The sequence below is a fragment of the Crinia signifera genome, chromosome 3 (assembly GCF_055691185.1).
Source record: "Crinia signifera chromosome 3, ASM5569118v1, whole genome shotgun sequence".
NCBI lineage: Eukaryota > Metazoa > Chordata > Amphibia > Anura > Myobatrachidae > Crinia > Crinia signifera.
In genome coordinates, this window is record NC_139219.1 from 14,182,423 (window position 1) to 14,209,634 (window position 27,212).

The 27,212-nt window shown below is 46.8% G+C and overlaps 1 protein-coding gene across 5 annotated transcripts in view; it reads right to left on the reverse strand.

The window, feature by feature from the left end:
* The window catches only part of TTC7A (tetratricopeptide repeat domain 7A), a 368,146-nt gene that overhangs the window by 174,049 nt on the left and 166,885 nt on the right, over window positions 1–27,212 (reverse strand). For 3 of the 5 annotated variants that reach the window (XM_083175293.1, XM_083175292.1, XM_083175296.1), the window contains 4 exons: window positions 22,184–22,241; window positions 20,006–20,078; window positions 3,684–3,844; window positions 1,237–1,368 (listed from right to left, as the gene is read on the reverse strand). In XM_083175293.1, coding sequence (XP_083031419.1) covers window positions 1,237–1,368; window positions 3,684–3,844; window positions 20,006–20,078; window positions 22,184–22,241 — 424 coding nt within the window. The remainder of the gene's footprint in view (window positions 1–1,236; window positions 1,369–3,683; window positions 3,845–20,005; window positions 20,079–22,183; window positions 22,242–27,212) is intronic. The other 2 variants (XM_083175295.1, XM_083175294.1) reach the window with 1 other exon arrangement.

A 27,212-nucleotide genomic window follows, 5' to 3' on the forward strand; every position in this document is an offset into this window, starting at 1 on the left:
CCTCACCAACCTGAGACAAGGGCGTGGCCTAATGATCACAGAAAGTATTCAGTAACTACAAACTGTTACCTCCTGTACATCGCCAGATGGAACCATGGGGACACATTGGAGCCCAAACCATAACAGGAAAAGTAACTTTTATATTTTCCTTTGCAGATTGGCATTTTCTGTGTTCTATGGAGGAAAAGTCTGTGCTCCAAGTGCTCCGGGAAATGACTCCGATCAGTTTGCAGCCAGCTACAGCTGCATTGTTTAAGGAAAACATCTGTTTGGGAATAAGGCATTTCTGTGAGCCGGAATAGGTAATGAGGACAAGATTCATGCACTACATATTGTTAAACACACAGAGCGTATTTGTGTCCATATTAAAGAGCTGCCAGATCACGCTGCTATGGTAACGCTGCCATATACGCTACACACAGGAACCCGGGAGAGCTTTTATTAGCCGCGGATTGCATGGGTGACACCGAACACAAAAGGACTCTGCTGTTATTATACGGGGTTTGTGTCACTGTATAAATACAGGGAGTGCATGTAGACGGCAGTCTCTAAAGAGCACAAAGCAACAGAGTAACAATACCGCGATGCATTAATTAACTAATGCAAATATTTATCTTGTAAAAACGACATGGTCATAGATAGGGTTTAACAGCATCATCAAACACAACCAAACAGCGCAGGATGTAACAGCAACCAGGGAATTCTGGGCAGATATGCAAATTGTTCCGGACGTGCCCCAACTGTGTGTGTGTGTGTGTGTGTGTGTGTGTGTGCTAACTCTTTGTCATGACCATGCCCTGGATTGCCCCCTTTAAATTACTGTATATACCATTAATTGTGGTTCTATTAAGGAGTGGTGATTTAACAAATCAGGACTTTAGGCCCATACACACTGGGAGATTTTGAGCTGAAAGCAGCTCACTTTTACCGTTTCAGCTCAAAAGCCGCCCGTTGTGTATGCTATTACCAGAAGATGACCGTGTGGATGGCTTTCCGTAGTGCCCTGCTATAGAAAGCCGTCCGCCCCTGGGGAAAGTTGCTTGGACAGGTGAAAAATTGCTCGGTGTGTACGCAATGAGCGATTTTCAGCCCAGCGGTTTTCTCCATCATCGCTGTGCATACACGCTGGGCAAAAAAAGGCCAGTGTATATGCACCTTTACACTGAACGTGGTTAGCATGTATATACTGTAACAGAGAAATTGCAGTGGTCACGTATTAGTTATAGTAGTACGCACAGAGATCGCACAGGATAGGAGCAAGACTCCCACTGCTCACAGCTTTTCCACCAATCAGAGAAGGGAACGGCCTCTGCAGTACGGATGGTAGAAGAGGAGCCAGCACTGAGGCAGAGAGAGGAAGGTGCCAGTCTGCAGAGAAATGAAGGAGGAATGGACAGGGGAGGGGGGAGAGAGAGAGAGAGGAGTCGGGGGAATTGAGGAGTTAGCAGAGAGATAAAGAAAGGAGGAATGGGAATGGAAACAGAAAGGGAAAAAAGAGAGTTGTGAGTGGTAAAGTTAGAAATGAGCAATAATCTATATTACAGGAAGGAATACTGAGTAGCACTAAGAACACGCTACGTGATGATATCATTTGTTAAATGCACAATACAAAGCTTCTATTGGCTGTAGCCAGAGCCTCAGGAACTACTGTTCCATGGAGCCACCAATGGGAGTCCGGGTAGGGAAACTGTTATGTAACCGTGGCTACAAGGGTGCTAGGTAACGGGTCATTGGGAGCCAACATCAATCACACTCAGCTCCTACAAAACATACCCACCTTCCCCATGCCCTCTCATGGCAGTGCCAGCTTTCTGGTATTGTCATTGGAAGGATGGCACCAACACCACTAATATCAAAACTTCTGTACCATCCTTCCAAAGAGATCACTTTGGAAATGGCATGGCGGTGACAAGTATGGGGGAGGGGGGCTTACATTGTGATATGTTAGCTCATATTAATAATGGACGGAATACAACCTTGGTGATTGTGGCGGTGTTAACATTTCATTTCATCTCTGGCGTAAATAAATTGGTGACATTATGTAAATGATATATATTTATTTTAGCTATAATATGAGGCCAAATTCTGGAACACGGTAGCTTATAAAAAAACAACAATCGGAGAATCCACATGCCTGCGGGGGAAATAAATATCAGTGCACGTACCCTGAATTGCTAGTGACAATTTGTCACATTAGGATCTAAGTATCTTCAGTGATATGTGTGATGCCGGGCCGGAATGTTATCTGGCAGTTATTGTCATGGCGGCCGCGGAGATCCGGAGAGATTTTAATTATTAGGGCGAAAATAGAATGTGTCTGCTGATCTAGTGTTTAGCAGCGGGCACTGCACAGATCTGATTGGGTGTCACCAAAACAACGCAAGAGCCAGAACAGTCCCGACAAACGTACTGTAGTAATAACGCATAATCCAACGGGTAGGGGTCATTGTGCAAGGGGTCAGCTGGCAAGGGGCTGCACCCATGGAAATGCCCAGGGTCTCAGGGTTGTCCTAATTAAAATGCTGGGTGGTCCCATGTAAATGCACCCATGACGCGGGTGTCAGCTGCCTGCCCGCTTCCCGTACAGGGTGCAAACAGCAACCATCAAATGATTTTGAGGGGGCAGCAGATTGTGCGGGCGGCAGTTAAATGACGCACAAAGCTTTGCGTGTCAATCACTATGACCTCCGGGGAATTTGGGAGATCTCCCCAAAGTTTGTCAATCTCCCGGACCTTGTGGAGGAAGTGTTATCCATCTGGTGATATAAAGGGGCTGTTTTAGTGTTAAATGCTGAATGCAAAATATGCGCAGGGAAAGAAATTTGGATTTGCACCCCTTGTAGTGAAACCTGCTTGGCTTCCAATGATGCACCCGAGAAATAGGAAGCGCTGTAAGGAGTGCATGCAGTTATCGGCAAGCTCCCAGCCGCAGCTGAGACTGCACATTTATCAGCCGTTACAGCCGCCTGCACCTCCATAGGGGGATACAGAGGGCAGGTCGACGGTCAACCACTATTGGTAAAGAGGCTATACAGCAGGTCAACCCAATGTACCTTGGTCAAAAGGACGACAACATGAAAAAGGTCGACATGAGTATTTCACTTTTTTTTTTTTTTCAAAAAAGTTTTCCCCAAAAAGTTTTTTTTTCCCAAAAAAGTTTTTTTTTTTAATACTTTACCATCCAAGTGGGCATAGAGTTAGGCTATAAAAGTGTGCCAAGCGTATCAAGGTCCCGCACCTTCGCGAGCCATGCGATAGGCAGTGATACACTTATACGTTCCCATGTCAACCTTTGACGACATTGATACCAAAAGAAAATGGAAAAATCATGTCAACCTTTTTTTCATGTCAACGTTTTCCCTATTGACCTATTGCTTGTGCTGACCTTTCAACAAGGTATAATGCATGTTGAACATTTACGGGTGTTGACCTATGGCTGTCGCCCCTATGACCATACCCTCCATAGGGAGAGCCAGAACCCAAGCCACTGTAAGCGGGTATGGTGGCACCGGTGCTTACCGGCGCTTACTCCAACCACACCCTAAGACGATATAAGACAAATCACAGAAGAATGGGAACACAGGTAACATTGCGCAGGTGATCAGCGTGTAGCGGGTGCACCTAATGTACATCGTTTATCAACAGAGATTGATCCAATGACAAAAATACAAATCTGTCCATACCTGAAGTTTTCTGGGTACTCCGCTATGGCCATGTTGATGACATCGATGGCGTGTTTATACTGCTTCTGTGCCGATAACAGGAGGGCCAGCAGGTGCAGACAGTGCAGATCGTCTTTATGGAGCTTCAGTGCCTCCTGGAGGTGATCTATTCCATCCGATATCTGCAGCAAATAAGAAATATTGGTACATCCTCTATGGCAACATTATACACATTAGGATGGTTACAGCATTGCAGCATACAGGTGTCACAGCATGGTACAAACCCTTCAGAAAGCTCCCGTGGTGCCTACCGTAGCCCACACCCCGGCCTATCACCTGGGCAGCTGTTCCGCCAACAGGAGCAATGACCCTCTGCCCTGGAAACACTTTTATTAGGAAGCCACAGGTGCTGCTAATCAGCCCAACCTTGATCGCATCAGTTTTTCTTGCTGCTGCTGCTAAAACCTGGACTGGATCTTCCACATTACTTTCATGTGAAAAGATGCTGTCCTGCTACCATATGTAACACGCCTCTAAAAGTACAAGTGGAATCCTTTTCTTCTGGTGCGTGAGTGTGCTGCCGAGAAACGTGTGGTCTTTCTCTTGGAGACAACTCAAGCTCACACTTTAAACCAGAGAAGGACAAGACCCACGATGTGTTGCATTTATTATTTATTTAGTTATTTACAGTTTCTTATATAGCGCAGCAGATTCAGTTACAGTGTGTTATATAGCGCAGCAGATTCCGTTACAGTGTGTTATATAGCGCAGCAGATTCCGTTACAGCGTCTTATATAGCGCAGCAGATTCCGTTACAGCGTCTTATATAGCGCAGCAGATTCCATTACAGTGTCTTATATAGCGCAGCAGATTCCGTTACAGCGTCTTATATAGCGCAGCAGATTCTGTTACAGTGTCTTATATAGCGCAGCAGATTCCGTTACAGTGTCTTATATAGTGCAGCAGATTCAGTTACAGTGTGTTATATAGTGCAGCAGATTCCGTTACAGTGCCTTATATAGCACAGCAGATTCCGTTACAGTGTGTTATATAGTGCAGTAGATTCCGTTACAGTGTCTTATGTAGCGCAGCAGATTCCGTTACAGTGTCTTATATAGCGCAGCAGATTCCGTTACAGTGTCTTATATAGTGCAGCAGATTCAGTTACAGTGTGTTATATAGTGCAGCAGATTCCGTTACAGTCTCTTATATAGCGCAGCAGATTCAGTTACAGCGTCTTATATAGCGCAGCAGATTCAGTTACAGCGTCTTATATAGCGCAGCAGATTCCGTTACAGCGTCTTATATAGCGCAGCAGATTCCGTTACAGTGTCTTATATAGCGCAGCAGATTCCGTTACAGTCTCTTATATAGCGCAGCAGATTCCGTTACAGTCTCTTATATAGCGCAGCAGATTCCGTTACAGTCTCTTATATAGCGCAGCAGATTCAGTTACAGTGTGTTATATAGTGCAGCAGATTCCGTTACAGTCTCTTATATAGCGCAGCAGATTCAGTTACAGTGTGTTATATAGCGCAGCAGATTCAGTTACAGCGTCCTATATAGAGCAGCAGATTCCGTTACAGTCTCTTATATAGCGCAGCAGATTCCGTTACAGTCTCTTATATAGCGCAGCAGATTCCGTTACAGTGTCTTATATAGTGCAGCAGATTCCGTTACAGTCTCTTATATAGCGCAGCAGATTCCGTTACAGTGTCTTATATAGTGCAGCAGATTCCGTTACAGTGTCTTATATAGTGCAGCAGATTCCGTTACAGTCTCTTATATAGCGCAGCAGATTCAGTTACAGTCAGGGGCGGATTTAGGGAGGAGGGCGCCCCTAGGCACAACAATAATGTTTACTAAGTAGGACAGTTTATAGGGGCAGTATCTGCATGTCCTATCCATTTACACTCTATTTAAGATGGAATATAGTACAGTACAGTGGATATTTTGCAGTTATTGGTACATTTTGGGCTGACAGTACTATCACAGGCATCCAAGTGCCGCCCCCAAACATGTGCCGCCCCTAGGCCGGTGCCTCACGTGCCTAATGGGAAATTCGGCTCTGGTTACAGTGTGTTATATAGCGCAGCAGATTCAGTTACAGCGTCTTATATAGAGCAGCAGATTCCGTTACAGTCTCTTATATAGCGCAGCAGATTCCGTTACAGTCTCTTATATAGCGCAGCAGATTCAGTTACAGTGTCTTATATAGAGCAGCAGATTCCGTTACAGTGTCTTATATAGTGCAGCAGATTCCGTTACAGTCTCTTATATAGCGCAGCAGATTCCGTTACAGTGTCTTATATAGCGCAGCAGATTCCATTACAGTGTCTTATATAGCGCAGCCGATTCCGTTACAGCATCTTATATAGCGCAGCAGATTCTGTCACAGTGTCTTATATAGCGCAGCAGATTCCGTTACAGTGTCTTATATAGCGCAGCAGATTCCGTTACAGTGTCTTATATAGCGCAGCAGATTCCGTTACAGTGTCTTATATAGTGCAGCAGATTCCGTTACAGTCTCTTATATAGCGCAGCAGATTCAGTTACAGTGTGTTATATAGCGCAGCAGATTCAGTTACAGCGTCTTATATAGCGCAGCAGATTCCGTTACAGTCTCTTATATAGCGCAGCAGATTCAGTTACAGTGTGTTATATAGCGCAGCAGATTCAGTTACAGTGTGTTATATAGTGCAGCAGATTACGTTACAGTCTCTTATATAGTGCAGCAGATTCCGTTACAGTGTCTTATATAGCGCAGCAGATTCCGTTACAGTCTCTTATATAGTGCAGCAGATTCCGTTACAGTGTCTTATATAGCGCAGCAGATTCCGTTACAGTGTGTTATATAGCGCAGCAGATTCCGTTAGTGTGTTATATAGCGCAGCAGATTCCGTTACAGTGTGTTATATAGCGCAGCAGATTCCGTTACAGCGTCTTATATAGCGCAGCAGATTCCGTTACAGTGTCTTATATAGCGCTGCAGATTCCGTTACAGTGTGTTAAATAGCGCAGCAGATTCCGTTACAGTGTGTTATATAGCGCAGCAGATTCCGTTACAGTGTGTTATATAGCGCAGCAGATTCCGTTACAGTTTCTTATATAGCGCTGCAGATTCCGTTACAGTGTGTTATATAGCGCAGCAGATTCCGTTACAGTGTGTTATATAGCGCAGCAGATTCCGTTACAGCGTCTTATATAGCGCAGCAGATTCCGTTACAGTTTCTTATATAGCGCTGCAGATTCCGTTACAGTGTGTTATATAGCGCAGCAGATTCCGTTGCGCTTTACAATAGTAAACAGTGATAAAACAAACTGGGTAACAACAGACAGACTTGGAGGTAGGAGGGCCCTGCTGCAAGCTTACAATCTATAGCAGTGTTTTTCAACCACTGTGCCGTGGCACACTAGTGTGCCTTCAGTTGTTCTCAAGTGTGCCCCCAGATCTAGAGATGCCCAAACCAGTTTACAGCAATCACCAGTTCAACTGTTATTTACTGGTCTCTTCTTTTCATGTAAAGGGCCAGTATATTTTATTTTGTTACCAGTGTGTGTTTTTTATATGGGGGCCAATAGCTTTGTTTTTTTCCTGTGGGGGCCAATGTGTTTTGCCCTGTGGGAATCTCATGGTGTGCCTTGGCAATTTTAAAATCGTATTTAGTGTGCCGCAAGGTAAAACGGTTGAAAAGCACTGATCTATAGGGACATATAGGCGGCAAACACATGGTTGCATGGTAACTGCTGAAGTGCTATGTGTGTCACCAAGGGATACGGTCATATTGTCTACAGCATTTAGGTCTACAAGCATTAGGTCTACACCACTAGGTCGACCTGCATTTAGGTAGACATGCATTTAGGTCGACATGACTGAAGGTCGACATGACTGAAGGTCGACATGGTCATTAGGTCAACAGGATCATTAGGTTGACTTTTATAAGGTCAACAGGGTCATTAGGTCGACATGGGGAAGGTCGACAGGCAAAAGGTCGACATGGGGTCATTTGACTGTTTTATGAGTCAACATGTGCCGACAGGTGGTATTTCATGCCCTACTATCCACTAGGGCGTGTACCAAGCACAGCGAGGCACCGCGCCCGAAGCATGGCGAGCGCAGCGAGCCATGCGAGGGGACGCGGTGCTATGTTGACTGTGTCGACACCTGAACAAATGAAAAAAAAATCATAAAAAAAAAAAACCATGTCGACTTTTCACTGTCGACCTAATGACCCTGTCAACCTAATGACCCTGTCGACCTTATACCTGTCAACCTAACACATGTCGACCTAATGACCCTGTCGACCTAATGACCCTGTCGACCTAACCCATGTCGACCTTCAGTCAGGTCGACCAAAATGCAAGTCGACCTAATGGTGTAGACCTAAATGCAGTCTGACGAATGATCCCATTCCGTCACCAAAGCCTGATTTTTTTACACCATAACAAGTCCCATCAATGGAAATAAAAAAATCTGTGGCCCCACAGTGATTGTTTATGAGCACGGACTTGCCTGCAGAGCGCACTTGTAGGTACATGCACATGTCCTGGTGTATAGAAGCCACCATGTATAATCTATAACACTGTGTATCACATAGCTTGGTTTTGCCTACTTTATGTTTTAAATAAACAGTGTGTACGGCCGGCGATGAGCGGTGAGCTCTGCTCCGCGCTCCCGCATCATTGGCGGGAAAGCCGCTCATCTGCTGGTATTACCCCCGCTGATGGCGCCAGGCAGGGGAAAAGCGGCTCAGTGTGTATGCGCTGAGCGGCTTTCCCCCCAGCGATGAGAGCGATCATCGCTGTCCATACACGCTGGGCATAATCACCCAGTGTGTATGGACCTTAAGACGATGCATCTGTACAGGGCCGTTTCTAGAGGCGGACAAGCCGTGCAGCAGCCCGGGGCGCCGCACGGCTTGTCCGCCTCTGTTTGACAGCCGGGGCGCCCTGCAGCTTCCCCAATGCCGCAGCCGCCGCAGCAGCCTCCTCCCCGGCGTCCACACACAAGCAGAGGGAGGGGAGGGGAACGCATCGCGCGTCTGTCCCTCCCCCTCGCTTAGTGTGTCACTGGGCTGTCAGCCTATCAGCGCTCGCGGGCTGGCAGCCAATAAGGAGCCAGCCCGCGGGGTATGAATGGCTGATGGGCGACGGCTCAGGACAGACAAGTACACACTACACAGTGAAGGGGAAGGAAAGAAGCGCGATGCGCTCCGCTCCCCTCCCCAAGGAATCAGCGCTGCAGCAGCACTCCCCAAGGAAGCAGCAGCAGAGGCAGAGGCGATGGCACAGGGGGAGACACAGAAACAGTGAGTTTGGCACTGTGGGGGCATAGATCTATGGCACTGTTGAGGCATATTTGGCACTGTGGGGGTATACATCTGTGGCACTGTGGGGGCATATTTGGCACTGTGGGGGCATATGTTTGGCACTGTGGGGGCATATGTTTGGCACTATGGGGGCATAAGTGTGGCACTGTGGGGGCATATGTGGCACTGTGGGGGCATATGTGGCACTGTGGGGGCATATTTGGCGCTGTGGGGGCATATGTGGCGCTGTGGGGGCATATGTGGCGCTGTGGGGGCATATCTGGCACTGTGGGGGCATATATCTGTGGCACTGTGGGGGCATATGTGTGGCACTGTGGGGGTATATATTTGTGGCGCTGTGGGGGCATATCTGGCACTGTGGGGGCATATTTGGCACTGGTGGCATATGTGTGGCACTGTGGGGGCATAGCTGTCACTGTGGGGGTATATATGTGTGGCGCTGTGGGGGCATATCTGGCATTGTGGGGGCATATTAGTAAACGGCATCAGTTGTGCGTCAGCAGCGCGACATAATGTGTAATTGTCATCACGGTGTGTGTGACATAATGTGTAAATGTCATCACGGTGTGTGATATAATGTGTAATTGTCATCACGGTGTGCGGCGTAATGTGTAATTGTCATCACGGATAAATAGTGTATAATGATTTAAGTAGCCTGTCATTGTTTGGCCTTGATCTGTGAGGTGTACTAAGTCCCTGTGTGGCCTTCAGCCGGCCAATTTGAGTGCGGGAGGACAATGACAATTCCTGCGGTAACCAATGTCTGGTCATGCAGGATGCAAATGTGTGATGTAAGGTAATTGTCTTCCTGCTAGACCACGCCCTTATATTAAACCACACCCCCTTTTACATTAAGCCACACCCCCTATTTTAGCGCCTCCGGCGCGCGCAATTTCCGCAGTACCATGTAATGTATTTCATTGGGGGGGGGGGGCGCATTTTTTTTCCTTCGCCCTGGGTGCTAAATTGTCTAGAAACGGCCCTGCATCTGTAGCACAGTTTGGAGGCTCATCTATGTAACTGTATTGTTATAGCGATATGTCTTATTATACAGTATGGGTTCTTTAGTTTATTATTACTAAAGGAATTTAATAATCCCTTTATAGTAACATCGGCATTTAAAACCTCTGGTTATGAAGCAGTTCGCTTACAAGGGGATAATTATAAAGGAAAGACTCAATTACCTGTTGGAATGGAGCTAGCAAGAATGAATTAGGTAAATTGTATTGTAAAGTATATATTAAATATGTACGATATAAGGATACAAAGCATGACTATGTTCTTGCGTGAATGAAATGCTGAGAACACTCATTTTGCCATAATTTATAATACAAAATATGTTACTTTTTATAATACCAGTAGTTTAAATGATAAACGATGTGATCCCTCCCCAGTATCTGATGTACGATGTATTAATGATGATCCTAGAACTATTAAACGTTACATTTAGACAATAGGGATCACTGTGTTTTGATAACCGTGATTATCTAGCCTACATTATATTGACAGGTGCACCGTGTCATCAAAGTGTACGCCGACATGATGCTTGCATACCAAACAGTAATTCAGTAAGGTCCGGCTAAGGTGCGGAAATCTCTAATCGTCGATTTCCGCTAATCTGGGCATGCATGAACACAGTGGTGGGCAAGTATGACCCCAAAAATGCGGTTGCATTCAGGAAAAGCAACTGAAGTGTAAGCGAAGGCAGGGGGCAGCGGGGTGGTTTTTCTGGGGTGTCAATGTGGCATGGGGGGGCACTGTCTGGACAACGTAGGCTTGTGGGGTGGGTCGGCTGCATGACATCACGAACAGCCGCTGCGTCCACAACATGGCGGCCTGGCACCTGCCTGCACAGACAGGGGGCTACCCTACAGATGTGAGTTCTTTGCCTGTGCTGGGCAGCTTCCCTGCTTACCATACTGCATTTGCCATACAGCTGGCACATGTCGACCTTTTGACTGTCGACCTAATGTCATGTCGACCTAGACCCATGTTGACCTTGTGGTGTTGACCCAATGCTTGTTGACCTAGTTGTGTTGTAGACCTAATGACCGTATCTCCTATAATATCTGCTGCGGTACCTTTTCCTTAAATCAGGCAGATACTTACTTTCTGCCAGTGTTCCCTAAAAATGGCTGTATTGGGGTGGGGTGGGGTAGGGTGTGGTAGGGTGTGGTAGGGTGTGGTGGGGTGTGGTAGGGTGTGGTGGGGTGTGGTAGGGTGTGGTGGGGTGGGGCACTTAAAAAAAAACTTCTTGTGATAAATATGCCAAAAAAACTCAGGAAGTCCTGTACAAAGCAGTGTATCAGGGACAGTATATTATTAGACAAGGACACACATGAAGCACCTGTCTGGATTGTGATTCTGGCATGGGCAAGGTTCTGTGAGATGCAAAAACCAAAATAATCTGCTTTGCATGTTTGTAACAACGAGAGACACTGACAAAGTTTGCAAATCAGTTTGAATGGTGGCCAGCAGCCTGTTCCACCGGGAAACTGCTGACATTGGGCATCTCCAATATATAGCACGCCACAGTCCTGTACACGGAGATTCCCACTGCCGGGGTCTCGCATCCACAGCTTACGTACATGGGACCTCTGAGGAAGACCTCAGAGTTTGTATGGGGCGCTTACTGCTTTTGTGGGCATGTCCATGAAACGCTGGGTGCCCACCCCGGAACACCCCCTGCCTATCTATCATGCAGCCAGCCTCTCTGCGGGGGTTTGCACATGCACAGACCCCCGCCATCGGGGATGGGGATGTGCGAACAGGTGTGAATCGGCCCCTTAGATTCCATATGTGCATTGAGGACTCCTCTCCACTTCTGATCCTGGCAGTCTATGGGGCTAATTCAGGTTGGTTCGGGTTCCTCTTTACAATGCAGGAGGAAGTGCTTTCCGCCCACTGACTGCATAAGGCTGCAATACGAACACAGCAGTTGAAGAGGAACGCAATGCTCATCTGTGACTGCAGAAGTCTAACCTTCCTGTTGCATGCTGGCTCGTGAGCCCAAGAAAACTTGCATGGACCGACAGTTCCCGAAAAACCGGTTGCCCCCCCCCCCCCCCCCCCATTTCCAGAGACGTCATCTGCGAGGTGATGGCAGGAACAGAAGTCCAGGGTAAATTTACCAAGGTGTAAGTTCTATTGAACATGGGGTGTTGCCGATAGCAACCAACCAGCTTCTTTGTACTATCTTCTCGGTGGTTCTAATTAAATAAATAAATAAATAAAAAGTAGACTATGATTGGTTGCATTTTCAATAGAACTCCCATCTTGGTAAATGTATCCCTCCATGTTCTATGGCTTTGCCAAAGCACTCATTAACTGTATAGGGACTTTCAATGAGGTAATTGATAAAAAGATGGCAACAGAGCCCTGTTGTATGGTGGCAACCATTCATGTACCTGGTAAACTACAGTATCTGTGATTGTCTGATGTTTGGTGATCAGAAAGTGAACAATATTACAGTGACACGTGGTCAACATGGGGAAAAGTCAACGTTTTTATACTTTATCATCCACATTGACTATCTTTAAGAACAGTACAATGTGCACTAATGGAGCAAGGCACCTGGCCCAAGGTGAAGGTACCTGCTCAAAGGTTTGATAGTATTAAATGAATCATAAATACACTATATACATTGTTAATGTGGTAAATGACTATACTAGCTGCAAACATCCCATTTCCAGCAACCATCACTCCAGTATTCTAATGGTACATTGTATTTGATAATCATGTTAAAAGACTAATGGATGATTAGAAAACCCTTGAAAACACTTGTGCAAATATGTTAGCACAGCTGAAAATGGGTTTTCCCATTAGAGAAGCTATAAAACTGACCTTCCTTTGAGCTAGTTGTATATCTGGAAAATCACATTTGTGGGTTTGATTATATTCTGAAAATGGCCAGAAAAGGAGAACTTTCATGTGAAACTCGAAAGTCTATTCTTTAACAGCTATTCCATGTGAGAAATTTTCTAGAAACTGAACATTTCATACAACGGTGTGTACTACTCCCATCAGAGAACAGCACAAACAGGCTCCAACCAGAGTAGAAAAAGAAGTGGGAGGTCGCGGTGCACAACTGAGCATGAAGCCAAGTGCATTAGAGTCTCTAGTTTGTGAATAGACGTCACATAGGTCCTCAACTGGCAGCTTCATTAAATGGTACCCGCAAAACACCATTGTCAACGTCTACAGTGAAGAGGCAGCTCTTGGATACTGGCCTTCTAGGCAAAGTGGCAAGGGAAAAGCCATATCTGAGACTCACCAATAAAAGGGAAAGATTAATATGGGCAATAGAACACAGACATTTGACAGAGGCGAGCGCAGCGAGCCCCGCGAGGGGATGCGGATACCTGTGAAGCCCGCGAAGGGACGCGTTTACCTGTGAAGGTATCCGCGTGCGCTCGCCACGCTTCGGGCTCGGTGGCTCGCTGCGCTCGCCACACTATTCTATTCTCAACTCCACGCCGACGTGGATAGTGGGGGTATGAAAAGGTCAGAGGACGCGTACCGCCGCCCCTCGCGGGCTCGCTGCGCTCGCCACCCTTCGGGTTCGCGTTGATCGTGGGGTGGCGTAAACTACTTTTGTGGGGACATTTCACTGTTCAGGGGTGTTTTGGGGGGTTTCTGGCCCATTTACCATTGTTCCCTATGATGATTTGGTGAAATTGAGGCATTTAACATTGTTTCCTATGGGAAATCGGGGGCATCGCGGGTAAATTGAGGCATTTAACATTGTTTCCTATGGGAAATCGGGGGCATCGCGTCTGGACCATTTAAGCCTTTTTTAGCCGCATACGACGCGACCGACGCGATTTTGACTTTTTTCAATGCATTTCTATGGGAAAATCGGGGGCATCGCGTCGGTCGCGTCGCAGACCACTAAAAATTACACCCGATGCCCGCGATTGTGGCCGTGCTAGGAAACAAGTACCGAAGATTGAAATAAAGTGTTATGGACAGACGGATCAAAGTGTTTGGATCACACAGAAGAACATTTGTGAGACGCATGGTGGCGGTAATGCGATGGTCTGGGGCTGCTTTGGTGCTGGTAAAGTGGGAGATTGGTACAAGGTAAAAGAGATTTTGAATAAGGAAGGCTATCACTCCATTTTGCAGCGCCATGCCATACCCTCTGAACAGCGCTTGATTCGAGCCAATTTCCTCCTCCAACAGGACAATGACCCAAAGCTAACCTCCAAATTATGGATTGTATCCTGATGAAGGGGTCACCGAACCCCGAAACGTAGATCACCTTGGATTAAAAGCATCCATATATGTCTTGCTGCCAGAAAATGTAAATGGGGCTAGCATTAGATAGGCATATGTGAAGGTAATCTGTATGTGTTATGAGCCAATGTGGTGGCTCATTCCTCCTTTGATGTTTTCGTGTCAATTTCTGTGAGCTTTCAAGTCTGTTTCTGGTATGGGACTCTCTGGTGGCCTCTGGTGGTGAGTCTTTGTTATTGCAACTCAATCCTGTGTGTATTGCTCTGTGCACAAGGCTGTCGCATAATTAGCTTGTTACCTCAGGTCTCAGCAGCAGTAATTTGTGCTTCAGGAGCCCATCAAGCAGTGTTGATTGGTGCTGTTATATTTAGTGCAGACGCAGACCCTGATGCCGGTTATAGCTTCAGCTCCAACTCCTGTGTCTTGTTCCCAGCTTCTAGTTGCCAGGTTCTTGCTCACTGCTTCCAGCAGTCTAGTTCCACCTTGGTGGTATTCTATTGCCCTCCTGTTTGATCCAGTTCAGCAGCTTATGGTCTCATTTGCTCCTGGACATTTCTGTCTGCTTCCAATCCCAGTCCTGGGACACCTGGAGCCATAATCTTTCATTGTTTGATTAACAGTTACCTTGTGGACTAATGGTTATTCAGTTTGGTCCAAGTTTGGACTGTCGCAGGTCTGCACTACCCTTTTATTTATTTCTCATTCATGCAGGGTGACTTCTGGGGTATTGCTAATACCCACATCTTTGTGTCCTTTGCTGTGTTAGTGTGGTTTGCATTGTGTGTCTTGTTGATGGGTGTTATACTGTGTTTTTGCGTGATCTCTTATATGGTTTGTTACTTATTCCCCTGGAATTGGTTTAAGAGCCATTAGTGTTTTTTCAAGTGAGGCCCCTGTTAGTTAGTTTCACCTTTTGGCTGTCCCTAAAGAATCTCTGGTACCTTGTCCTGCCATAAGACCTGGTTGCACAGGAGTTGGGGCAGACTTCGTTTGCCTCTACAAACGTGGCTATTAAAGGTGAAACCTTAGTATCTGCAGGTACCAGCCATCCTCATGGACAGATCAATAGAGGCAGTGTAGGATTCACTGTGGCCATCCTGAACAGTGGTCACAGCTGTGGGGTAACCCCATAATCATAACAGTAAGGTCAGTGTTATAAGGTGGCCATATAATACATTACTGCGACTTCTTGCAGCAGCGTATGGCCAGCCGATCCCACTTGAGCCGCCTGGGATTTTCCCGATATATAGCATGCAACCCCGTTCTCCGCTGCCAAGAGGGGGTCCGAGTCGGAGGTCAGATGTGCAGCGGGTCCAGACTCCGATCCTATGCACATAGGACTGCCATCGGATCGGATGTCAAACACATCCAATTTGGCCACTTTTCACCTGTTTTTACCCAATTCTCTGCCCGATCCGTCAGTATCGGGTAGAAAGTGGCCAAATCGGACTAGTGTATGGGCACCTATACAGTATATAGTAAGGCCCTAGTATATGCACCCTCTGCCATACATGCTCAAAGCAGCAGACAGAGGGGAATTGTAGTGAACGGAAAAACAATACCAGGCCCCAACTGCCCACCAGGCCCCATAGCATCACCGGCAATGGCTGTAATTAAACTATCCACTTTGGCCCTTCCATGAATAAATAATACATCTTATCACTGTACAGACTACATTAGCTATATAATTTGTCTAGCACTTACTATCGTTCTTCCTTTCCACAGGGACAAACAGCCAAGTATCTACTGACAGATGTCACTGCTTATTCTATGAAGGATCCTGGTAATATGCGGAACATGGAGGTTTGCTTCCCAGATGGCGTTCTGCAACTCTGGGACCTGGGCTCATTTGCCAGCTTAAATTCCCAGCCAGTGCTGAGCTCTGCAGCAATCCTGTATCAGATGGACTGCCAATTCTACCGGGGCTCGCAGCAGCTCTGTGCTGTTATCTTGTTCATCAGTCACTGGGTTTAGTACTCGAACGTATCTGATGGTATGTACTGTGTGGGTGACCGTGGTGAAGGGCAAGGCTATCAAGCAATTTGCCATTAAAGTACTGACGCAGCATTAAAAATGAAGTGCACTGTATAAATATCAGGGGTTAATGATCCATGAGCTATTAGTAATTTTGTGGAACCGCTGCTTTCGCTGCTTGCCAAGAACAAGAAAAGTTCTGCATAATGACATCTAATGAGTATTTACAGTCCGTGTACCTACCTCTCTCATAAAACCACAGATATAGATATAAATACACACATCTCTATATATATATATATATATATATATATATATATATATATATATATATATAGATCGGTGAAGAGACAACAGCGGCACTCTGGGAATTTTTTTTTAAAACGTATATTTCAGCAAAAAATAGCTTCCAACGTTTCGGGGTATATGACACCCCTTTGTCAAGGTTATTGTGCAGTGCGTCTTCTGGGGCTGTGACCCATCCTATCTGTCTGTCAAAGAGGCCGGCGTGGCTCAAAACGTCGACTGTATGCCTGAGACTCTGGTGATGTATTAAAGATTTTATTTGCCTCATACTGCTTGAAGACTGGTGAGTGCTCTCTGAACAAACTATATATATATATATATATATATATATATATATATATATATATATATATATATATATATATATATATATATATATATATATTAGTAATAGTTAATAATAGAGTGTGCTGTATTAGTACTACCACCTTTTCAAGCCTCCTTGTATATGGAGGCTTTTAACACATTTATTGTATACAAATCACAATAATTAAAAAAAAATATAATTTTGTAAAACAATATAAAAATGATGTAAACATAATCTTTCCAATGATGTAAAAGCTTGAAAACCCTACACGTTTCGTCTTGACCGCTTCATCAGGGGAAGAATCAAAGCAAAAATAATTAAGACTCCATTTCAAATAAGTTCTTCATTGACATAAAAATCAGGGAAAATCCCCAAAGAGAAAATATGAAAAACACTCGAAACGGGTTTTTATCCAGCAAGATGGAGCAGGCTTTATGTACCGGGGTGGTGCCAAACAACTCCATATGTATCTACTCCAAACCGGAGGATGAGTTCCTATATACAGTAGTCTTCAGTCTTTATGAAATCCGTTATAGCACTCAGATGGTGGGAATGTTACTTGCTGGGGTGCCCTCTTAGGACCTTGGTAGTCCAATGTACTGTGTAGCGGGTTGTAGAAAGCGGAACTCCTCGGACTTATAGATTAATCAAACTCTTTTAATATGTCCAACGGCATTTGGGGACAATTCCCCCATCTTCAGGGACAAACAATCAATCAATACAATACAATACAAGACAAACATATACCCATACAGCCAGACCTAATCAAATGTCAGTGTTCTCACCTGTCCTGTCCGAGCAGTGGCGTAAGTAAGCGTACAAATCTGAATTAGGCCCATTGTTATTACTCAATTATTAATTTTGTATATGTGGTAATGATAGTAGAACTCTTGGGCCTGTACTGTTGAACATGTGCACACCAAAGAGAACAAGGGTGAAATGTAAAAGAGTTTGGTGGCTGTGCGGGATGTCAGCCGAATTCGGACATTTTTTAAAGGGGCAATCACTTACAAGTCATGGTTTTGCCTTGTAAGCGATTGCCCCTTTATAAAAAAAACGTCCGAGTTTGGCAGGCAACTTGCACTCCGGTGGCATTACATTTGGCCCCAGTTCTGCACACCCCCTGCCCAGAAGGAGAAAGTTAGAACTATACAGACACTGCAGGACAGGATTAAAGTCTCCGGAATCCCTGAAGTGATACGTAGACAATGTCCTTCTCACAAACACAACGCCATTTCAGATGACGCTCTGGTTCATTAACTGTGAAAAGCAACTGTAAATACAAGCTGCTGCACATGCAAATATCCAAGTATTAATTATCAGTTCTGCTCACCAGGAAGCCTACATACTTCATTTGATTTTTGGGGTTCTGACAAATGAAAAATGAAGACACATTTGGGGACAAAAATTCATATTCGAAAGTGCAATACAGTACCACAGTTGCGCTCACGAAGTAAAACACTGTGTGTATGTAAGTATTAAACTTATTGTGGTAAAGAAGCTGCGTAGTGGAAGCACACACTGATTGCGGACCAACAACCATTACACAGTAACATTTTCATGGTCCTGTCACTGACTAACAGATCTACTCGCGAGCTTCCCCAGCGTCGGTCATCACCGTAAATCCCCCCGCCCCCAAACAGTCTTTTTATACCTTAGGCTACGCCTCTCCTTCCTAGATTGGCAGGCAACTGACACTCCCACTTTGCCTTTAAAAGGGATCTCTTTATAGCTGCTCTGTTTGATAAATCACATGTTTTCAGCTGCCCCAGGCTGGAAAGGAGAACTGCACTAAAATTAATCAAGCAGGTAAGACACACATTTCCTATCTTCCAAATGCACGGTTTACCTGCGCTTAGCAGATAAACACCCCTGGTTCCTTTGTATACAATTACCCCAATATAAATTTCAGTTTTATGCTATTTTTCTAGATGTTTATCTGATGTGTCAAGCTATCCAATGACATCATCCAATAAAAGGCGCATTTTCATCTAGCTGTGTTTTCGACTGCTGCAGTCATAAAAAAACGGGGCTGTTTTCAAGGATTTTGCTTCTTCTGCAGGAGGCAAAACAAAATCCCTGATAAGCCATGGCACACTCCAGCTTAATGAGGCTATTGAGATAGCCCCAGAGAGACAATTACACGCGATCAGTGATCGCAGGTAATTGGATACTGCCCTATAAACTAACAATGTGAACAAGTCATCAAATAAACACAATCCAAAGACACAAAGTGGAGGGAATTCAACAGGGAGCAGTGACATCACCATCTTGTCAGCCAGCAAACTCGTTACTGTTTAATAGCGTATGCAATCTTTGCTCCGATTCGCTGCTCACACTATTGATGTAAAATAACTGCTCAATTTAAAGTGCCAATTAGTTTTAAAGAAAAACCAGGACAGAATTGCATTGGGACCAGTGAATAAAATGTGTAGTTGACATGCATTCACTAAAGGCACTTTTCCAGCACTTTACACCCATTTGAATGGAAAGTCTAAGGAGTAAATGTTGTGGCAATGTAGCCAAGGCATTTAAATGTGCGTTTTTTTTTCTAGGCAAAACCAGGTGGATTTCACCTTTTAAAAATGTGGTGCTTTAAACTCACTGACATTTACATTTGTACTTTAAACCCAGGTTTATTTTTATCCAATGAAACTGTTTTCCTTTGTAAGAGACTTGATATGAGAAGATATTGTTGTAAATAAGCTACCAAAAACAGCGTAACTGTTAATACTGTATCACAAAATGATTTACAGATGCGCGGTGAGATGTGCTCTGGCTACGAAGACGTACACTGTATTGTTATACACGGCAACCCTCTGATTGCTCCAGGTAACAGCATCTGTGCTATTCGCATGACATCAGTGGAGTTAAGCAGGTCACACACAGTGCAATCAAGACAGATCAACGGACAGGCAAACCTGCAGATATCCAGCATATATCTGGTTACACGCACGGGCAGCCACAATGCACAGAACCAGTCATTCCTTGTATTGGGCTAAGTGATCCGATCACTGCTTTTACCTAGTATAGTTCTGCTTCTCTTCAGTCCATTGACTTCAAAGGATGTCCCAATTGTGCTAGAGTAGCCATTTGGCATTGGGCAACTGTTGGGTAGTTGTGGCCTCTTGTGCACAGATATTGCAGACATTGGACAGACATGTTACAGGGTTAAAGGAAGCACTCACCTGTCTTACAAGGCCCAGCTGAAGTGCTAAGTAAAGAATAATCTGAGGGTCCTCTGGGTCTATTTCATGTGCTCTGTGGACACAAACATACATTGGTTACATTGGGGAGGAGGATACTCATATTTAGGTGTTCTAAGTAGAGTACCCAGCACGGCCGTCCGAACAGCATTGTAGGACCTGGGCAAAGAATGCACTGGGGCAACAAACCACCCATTGATGATGGGAATTAATCATAATCTCCACATGCTTCCAAATAGTGAGTGTCTGTCAGCCCTCTCATTGTGGCTAGCACCAACCATCCTCTAATCAGCATGATAACTGCCATTCACTGTCTGGCTGTTGGCTGGGAGGCAGGTAGGGAATGCAGCACTGTGATTGGTGGATAGCTCCAACCATCCTCCAATCAGCATGATAACTGCCATTCACTGTCTGGCAGTTGTCTGGGAGGCAGGTAGGGAATGAAGAACTGTGATTGGTGAATAGCACCAACCATCCTCTAATCAGCATTATAACAGCCATTCACTGTCTGGCTGCTGGCTGGGAGGCAGGTAGGGAATGCAGCACTGTGATTGGTGGATAGCTCCCCCCATCCTCCAATCAGCATGATAACTGCCATTCACTGTCTGGCTGTTGGCTGGGAGGCAGGTAGGGAATGCAGAACTGTGATTGGTGGATAGCTCCAACCATCCTCCAATCTGCCCCTGCTCAGTGGATTTTAAGATGTCCCTGCTACTCAGACTCTGGTGCAAATTTAAATTGGTTATACTGGGGGAGGGTAAGAGCACAACAGATTCTTCCATGGCTGTTATCTCCAGAAACCAATCACAGATCCCAGAACCAGCAGCCAATCGGCGCTTGAACGTACTTCAACCAGTAGGCTATTTGCCCATGGGAACACCCATCGTTTCATGGGTGTTCCCATAGAAATTCCCTGGTGATGCGGGTGCGGGCAGCTGACGTCAGAGAGATCTGAGACACCACAGAGATATCTCAGATCTGTGAGCCCTGGAGAAATCAGTCAATAGTCGCCGAACATCGATTGATTTTTCCCCCGCACGCAATGCTGTGAATAGGATGATTATACAAATCATCCATTCGTAGCTGTGCGGGGGACCGGGCAGCCGTGCAACAGCCAGTTAGGTAACAGTTAAACAGTGACAGATATATGAACACATACAGGTATAGGCTAGAAGTACCCTGGGGGATATAGACGCAGGGAACACATACCTGCCGAGCTGCACAGCGCCTAGGCAGCCATCAGCGGTGCCACTGGTCATTGCAGCAGCCAGGTAGGTAACAGTATAAGCAGAGACAGTACAGTTATCACACAGGGAACACATACCTGCCGAGCTGCACAGCGCCTAGGCAGCCATCAGCAGCGCCACTGGTCATTGCAGCAGCCAGGTAGGTGACAATATAAGCAGGGACAGTACAGTTATCACACAGGGAACACATACCCGCCGAGCTGCACAGCGCCTAGGCAGCCATCACCGGCACCACTGGGCATTGCAGCAGCCAGGTAGGTGGCAGTATAAGCAGGGACAGTACAGTTTCACACAGGGAACACATACCTGCCGAGCTGCACAGCGCCTAGGCAGCCATCAGAGGCGCCACTGGTCATTGCAGCAGCCAGGTAGGTGACAATATAAGCAGGGACAGTACAGTATCACACAGGGAACACATACCTGCCGAGCTGCACAGCGCCTAGGCAGCCATCAGCGGCACCACTGGTCATTGCAGCAGCCAGGTAGGTAACAGTATGAGCAAAGAAAACACAGTTACAGCAGAGACAGTACAGTTATCACACAGGAGATGTGGGGTTACATATGGCTGAGTGCACAGTTCCTAGGCAGCCATTTGCGGCGCCATCTTGAAGGGTTCAACAGGCCATCTTCCTTTAGGGAAAGCCAGCATGGGTGGCGGGGGAGGCAGTCAGTCAGTGAGGCCGGGGGAGAGTGGGTGCGGCCGCTGCAGAGTTCAGCCGGAGCTGGTGCGGCCTGCTGGGGGGGGGGGGGGGGTGGTCCTTTCAGCTTCCCCAGATGCTTCTACATTACTGATAGAGTCGTCACTATATAATTTAATTGTATTTATTTAATGCTATCCAATACTATGACATTAATTGTCTTCTTCCGTTCAGCTCAGTAACATGAGTGTGATCCCATATAATAATGATCTTACCTTTGCAATGCCTGGACGGCCTTCTTACTCCAATCATCCTGACAGCTCTTCTTTGTGGCTAGAACAAAAAGAAACGTCTTTCTGAAATCAGCTAAACTTGGACTAAAGGGAGATTTAGCAAACCTCCATTATTCTAAAGCATTCTGTAAAATGACATCATGGGCCGAATGGAATGGGAAGTGAGGGTCATAAAGGGAGAGATATTGGGCAGCAATCAGTTACCTGGCAAAAATCATCCTGGTTATACTGTGTAACTGACTGCGGGCTCTCTGGCACTGGGTAAGCTGCGAGTCAGCCAGAATCAGCCACATGGTCCCTAAAATCGGATTGTTTTCTATGGTCAACATCTCTATCTCCACAGTACATATATATATAATTTTATGACACACACACATACCATTTTTCCCCACTTCTAACGGTTGCACACACTGGGGGCGATTCACAGTTGCCTGCAAGTTGGCCACGATGGCATGCTGAGTTGCCACATCTATGCAGTAGCATTTCCCCTGTCCATACAATTGTGGGAGTAGCCATCAGTACTATATCTGTACGGACAATCAGCCTATGTGTGCATGCCCGTTAGCGCCCAGTTCCACCCACTCAGCCGCAGGTGGAGATCTAGGTGACTGAGATGAGTTACTCAGTTGCGTATGAATAGCCACAGATCTTGCGCGCTGCTAAACATCGCTAGAACCATCTGTAAATCGGAGCTGTAGGCAACTCTTCTGCGGCACCGCTCTCAATCCCCAGATGTGATAAAACGAAGAATGATAAACAGCCAGGCAATCCGCTCCTACCTGCCATGCTACAGACTGGGTTTGGAAAATGGCAGTTAGGGGGCTGATTGGATGCTTATTTAACACTCTCCATTTTATCACTTTTTGAAGCGTAGTGCATCTGGTCCTAACTCAGTCTGACCTCTCCAAATCCTCTCTCTGATGCATAGTAACATAGCAATTAAGGTTGAAAAAAGACTTTAGTCCAACTGTCCCTCTCCCATTCCCCTCTGTGACTCAGCCCTTCACCCATTCCCCTCTGTGACTCGGCCCTCTCCCATTCCCATCGGTGATTCAACCCTTCTCCCATCCCCCTCTGTGACTCGGCCCTCTCCCATTCCCATCGGTGATTCAACCCTTCTCCCATCCCCCTCTGTGACTTAGCCCTCTCCCATTCCCATCGGTGATTCAACCCTTCTCCCATCCAGCCTCTGTGACTTAGCCCTCTCCCATTCCCATCAGTGATTCAAACCTTCTCCCATCCCCCTCTGTGACTTAGCCCTCTCCCATTCCCATCAGTGATTCAACCCTTCTCCCATCCCCCTCTGATTCAGCCCTTCTCCCATTCCCCTCTGTGACTCGGCCCTCTCCCATCTGTGATTCAACCCTTCTCCCATCACCCTCTGTGACTTAGCCCTCTCCCATTCCCATCGGTGATTCAACCCTTCTCCCATCCCCCCTCTGTGACTTAGCCCTCTCCCATTCCCATCGGTGATTCAACCCTTCTCCCATCCCCCTCTGACTCAGCCCTTCTCCCATTCCCCTCTGTGACTCAGCCCTCTCCCATTCCCCTCTGTGACTCAGCCCTCTCCCATTCCCCTCTGTGACTCAGCCCCTCTCCCATCCCCCTTAGTGACTCAGCCCTGTCTCATCCCCCTAGGTGACTCAGCCCCTCTCCCATCCCCCTTAGTGACTCAGCCCTCTCCCATTCCCCTCTGTGACTCAGCCCCTCTCCCATCCCCCTTAGTGACTCAGTCCTCTCTCATCCCCCTAGGTGACTCAGCCCCTCTCCCATCCCCCTTAGTGACTCAGCCCTCTCCCATTCCCCTCGGTGACTCAACCCCTCTCCCATTCCCCTCTGTGACTCAGCCCCTCTCCCATTCCCCTCTGTGACTCAACCCTTCTCCCATCCCCCTCGGTGACTCAGCCCCTCTCCCATTCCCCTCGGTGACTCAACCCCTCTCCCATTCCCCTCTGTGACTCAGCCCCTCTCCCATTCCCCTCTGTGACTCAACCCTTCTCCCATTCCCCTCTGTGACTCAACCCCTCTCCCATCTTCTTTGTTGACTCAGCCCCTCTCCCATTCCCCTAGGGGACTCAGCCCTCTCTCATTCCCCTCTCTGACTCAACCCCTCTCCCATCCCTCTCTGACTCAACCCCTCTCCCATTCCCCTCTGACTCAACCCCTCTCCCATCCCCCTATGACTCAGCCCTCTCCCTATCCCCCCACTATATAAGCCTGGCCTCCCCCAATCCTCTTTATGGGGTAAATTTACTAAGATGAGAGTTCTAATGATGATAGGATGTTGCCCATAGCAACTACTCAGATTCTTATTTATTTAGCACCTTCTAGAAGATAATAGATAGAATTGTATTGGTTGCTATGGGAACATCCCATCTTCAACAGAACTCCCATCATATACCCCTTTCACACCAGCCTAAATTCCCGGGTTGGATTCCCAGATTTTTCCCAGGAAAATTTCCTAGGATTTCAACCCTGCTTTGGAGCAGGGTGGTTTCCGAGTTCAACCCGGGGTCCTGGCCGGTGTAAAAGGGGTACTCACCCGGGTTGCCAGTCCTCGGTGCTTGCTGTCAGGCCGGGGACCCACACAGGCGGCGGGCGCAGATGACAGGACAGGCGGAGGATGAAGATGACGCAGCTCTCCGGCACCCTCACTGCAGCCGGTGAGCTGCATCATCTGCGCCCGACGTATGACCTGTCATCCGCGCCCGCCACCTGCGTGGATCCCCGGCCTGCACAGAGGATCGGGTGAGTATTCTCCGCCGCAATCTCACCTCCTGTCTGCCTCCATCCCGCCTCCTCCCCGCCTCCGTCTCACACCAGAAAATGCTGGGACTTTTCTGGTGTGAAAGGGGCCAAACTGGGAATGCCCCAGCATGACCCCTGGACTGTATTCCCGGGTGGGTCCCTGCATTTTCTGGTGTGAAAGGGGTATTAGTAAATGTACCCCTCTGTCTCCCTCATTTGAATTAAAGTCAATATTATCTAAATATCATCTAAAGCACCATGTCGACATAAGCTAGCAGTCACCACTGCACATGCCGCCATAATGCTATAACAAAACCACAAAGCATAAATAATAAGTACATTCAATCTGAAAGCAGTGAAATATATTTAATTCAGCATAATCTGGTTAACTGAGGTCTTGTCTAAATTGGGACTGGAAAATATAATTCAAGTTTCCAATAATATAAATGTCGCCAAGTCCTCACTCGGTCCCCGGGGTTTAATTACAGCTGCAGTTTACAACACATCATTGAAATACAACATACACATTGTTCTAAAACAAACACAATCACTGTAATAAGGGGAAATAAATACAATATCGCAATTGCTTCATTTTATTTTTGCCACTGTACACTGATTGTTCCATTGTGAGCAAATTGAGGGACAAGCGAGAGGCTGATGCTACTCAACCAGCCACAACATTGGATAAACTCATTCATTACTGTTTTATCCATGGAGGGATCTCTGAGTACAGATGTGTCCCCATATACCTACTGTAGCCTCCATAAGACTATATTTATGTGCTGCAGATCACATTAATCAGTGCAGAACTAAGAGGCGGTTTTATTAAAGCGCAAGGGTTATAACAAGGTACAGGTGGGAGACATTCTTCACAGGAAGAGGAGCAGCAGAACACGAGGACATGCACTGGCACTAGAGGGAGGAAGGTGCAGGTGGGAGACATTAGTCACAGGAAGAGGAGCAGCAGAACACGAGGACATGCACTGACACTAGAGGGAGGAAGGTGCAGGTGGGAGACATTAGTCACAGGAAGAGGAGCAGCAGAACACGAGGACATGCACTGGCACTAGAGGGAAGAAGGTACAGGTGGGAGACATTAGTCACAGGAAGAGGAGCAGCAGAACACGAGGACATGCACTGACACTAGAGGGAGGAAGGTACAGGTGGGAGACATTAGTCACAGGAAGAGGAGCAGCAGAACACGAGGACATGCACTGGCACTAGAGGGAAGAAGGTACAGGTGGGAGACATTAGTCACAGGAAGAGGAGCAGCAGAACACGAGGACATGCACTGGCACTAGAGGGAGGAAGGTACAGGTGGGAGACATTAGTCACAGGAAGAGGAGCAGCAGAACACGAGGACATGCACTGACACTAGGGGGGAGGAAGGTAGAGCAGGGAGACATTCTTCACAGGAAGAGGAGCAGCAGAACATGAGGACACGCACTGACACTAGAGGGAGGAAGGTACAGGTGGGAGACATTCTTCACAAGAAGAGGAGCAACAGAACACGAGGACATGCACTGACACTAGAGGGAGGAAGGTACAGGTGGGAGACATTCTTCACAGGAAGAGGAGCAGCAGAACACGAGGACATGCACTGACACTAGGGGGAGGAAGGTGCAGGTGGGAGACATTCTTCACAGGAAGAGGAGCAGCAGAACACGAGGACATGCACTGACACTAGAGGGAGGAAGGTACAGGTGGGAGACATTCTTCACAGAAAGAGGAGCAGCAGAACACGAGGACACGCACTGACACTAGAGGGAGGAAGGTACATGTGGGAGACATTCTTCACAGGAAGAGGAGCAGCAGAACACGAGGACACGCACTGACACTAGGGGGGAGGAAGGTACAGGTGGGAGACATTCTTCACAGGAAGAGGAGCAGCAGAACACGAGGACACGCACTGACACTAGGGGGAGGAAGATTCAGGGGAAATCTGATGTAGAATTACTTCACAGAAAGAGTAGTAGATAAGTGGAATAGCCTCCCATCAGAGGTGGCAGAGGCAAATACAGTAGTACAGGGGTGTCAAACACAAGGCCCGCGGGCCAAATCCGGCCCGCCAGACCTCTTCATGTGGCCCGCACAGCCGCCGCCAGCCTTCACCTTTCATTCTCGATTTTTTTTTAAACAAGAAAGCAGCCTCTTCAGCGCATGCGCGGCAGCCTACAAGCCAGAGAACGTCTGCCCTCTAGCGCAGTGCTAGGAGCCAGAGAGAGGAAAGTGCAGGTCCGTCATGGTGAATGGTGCTGCTGCT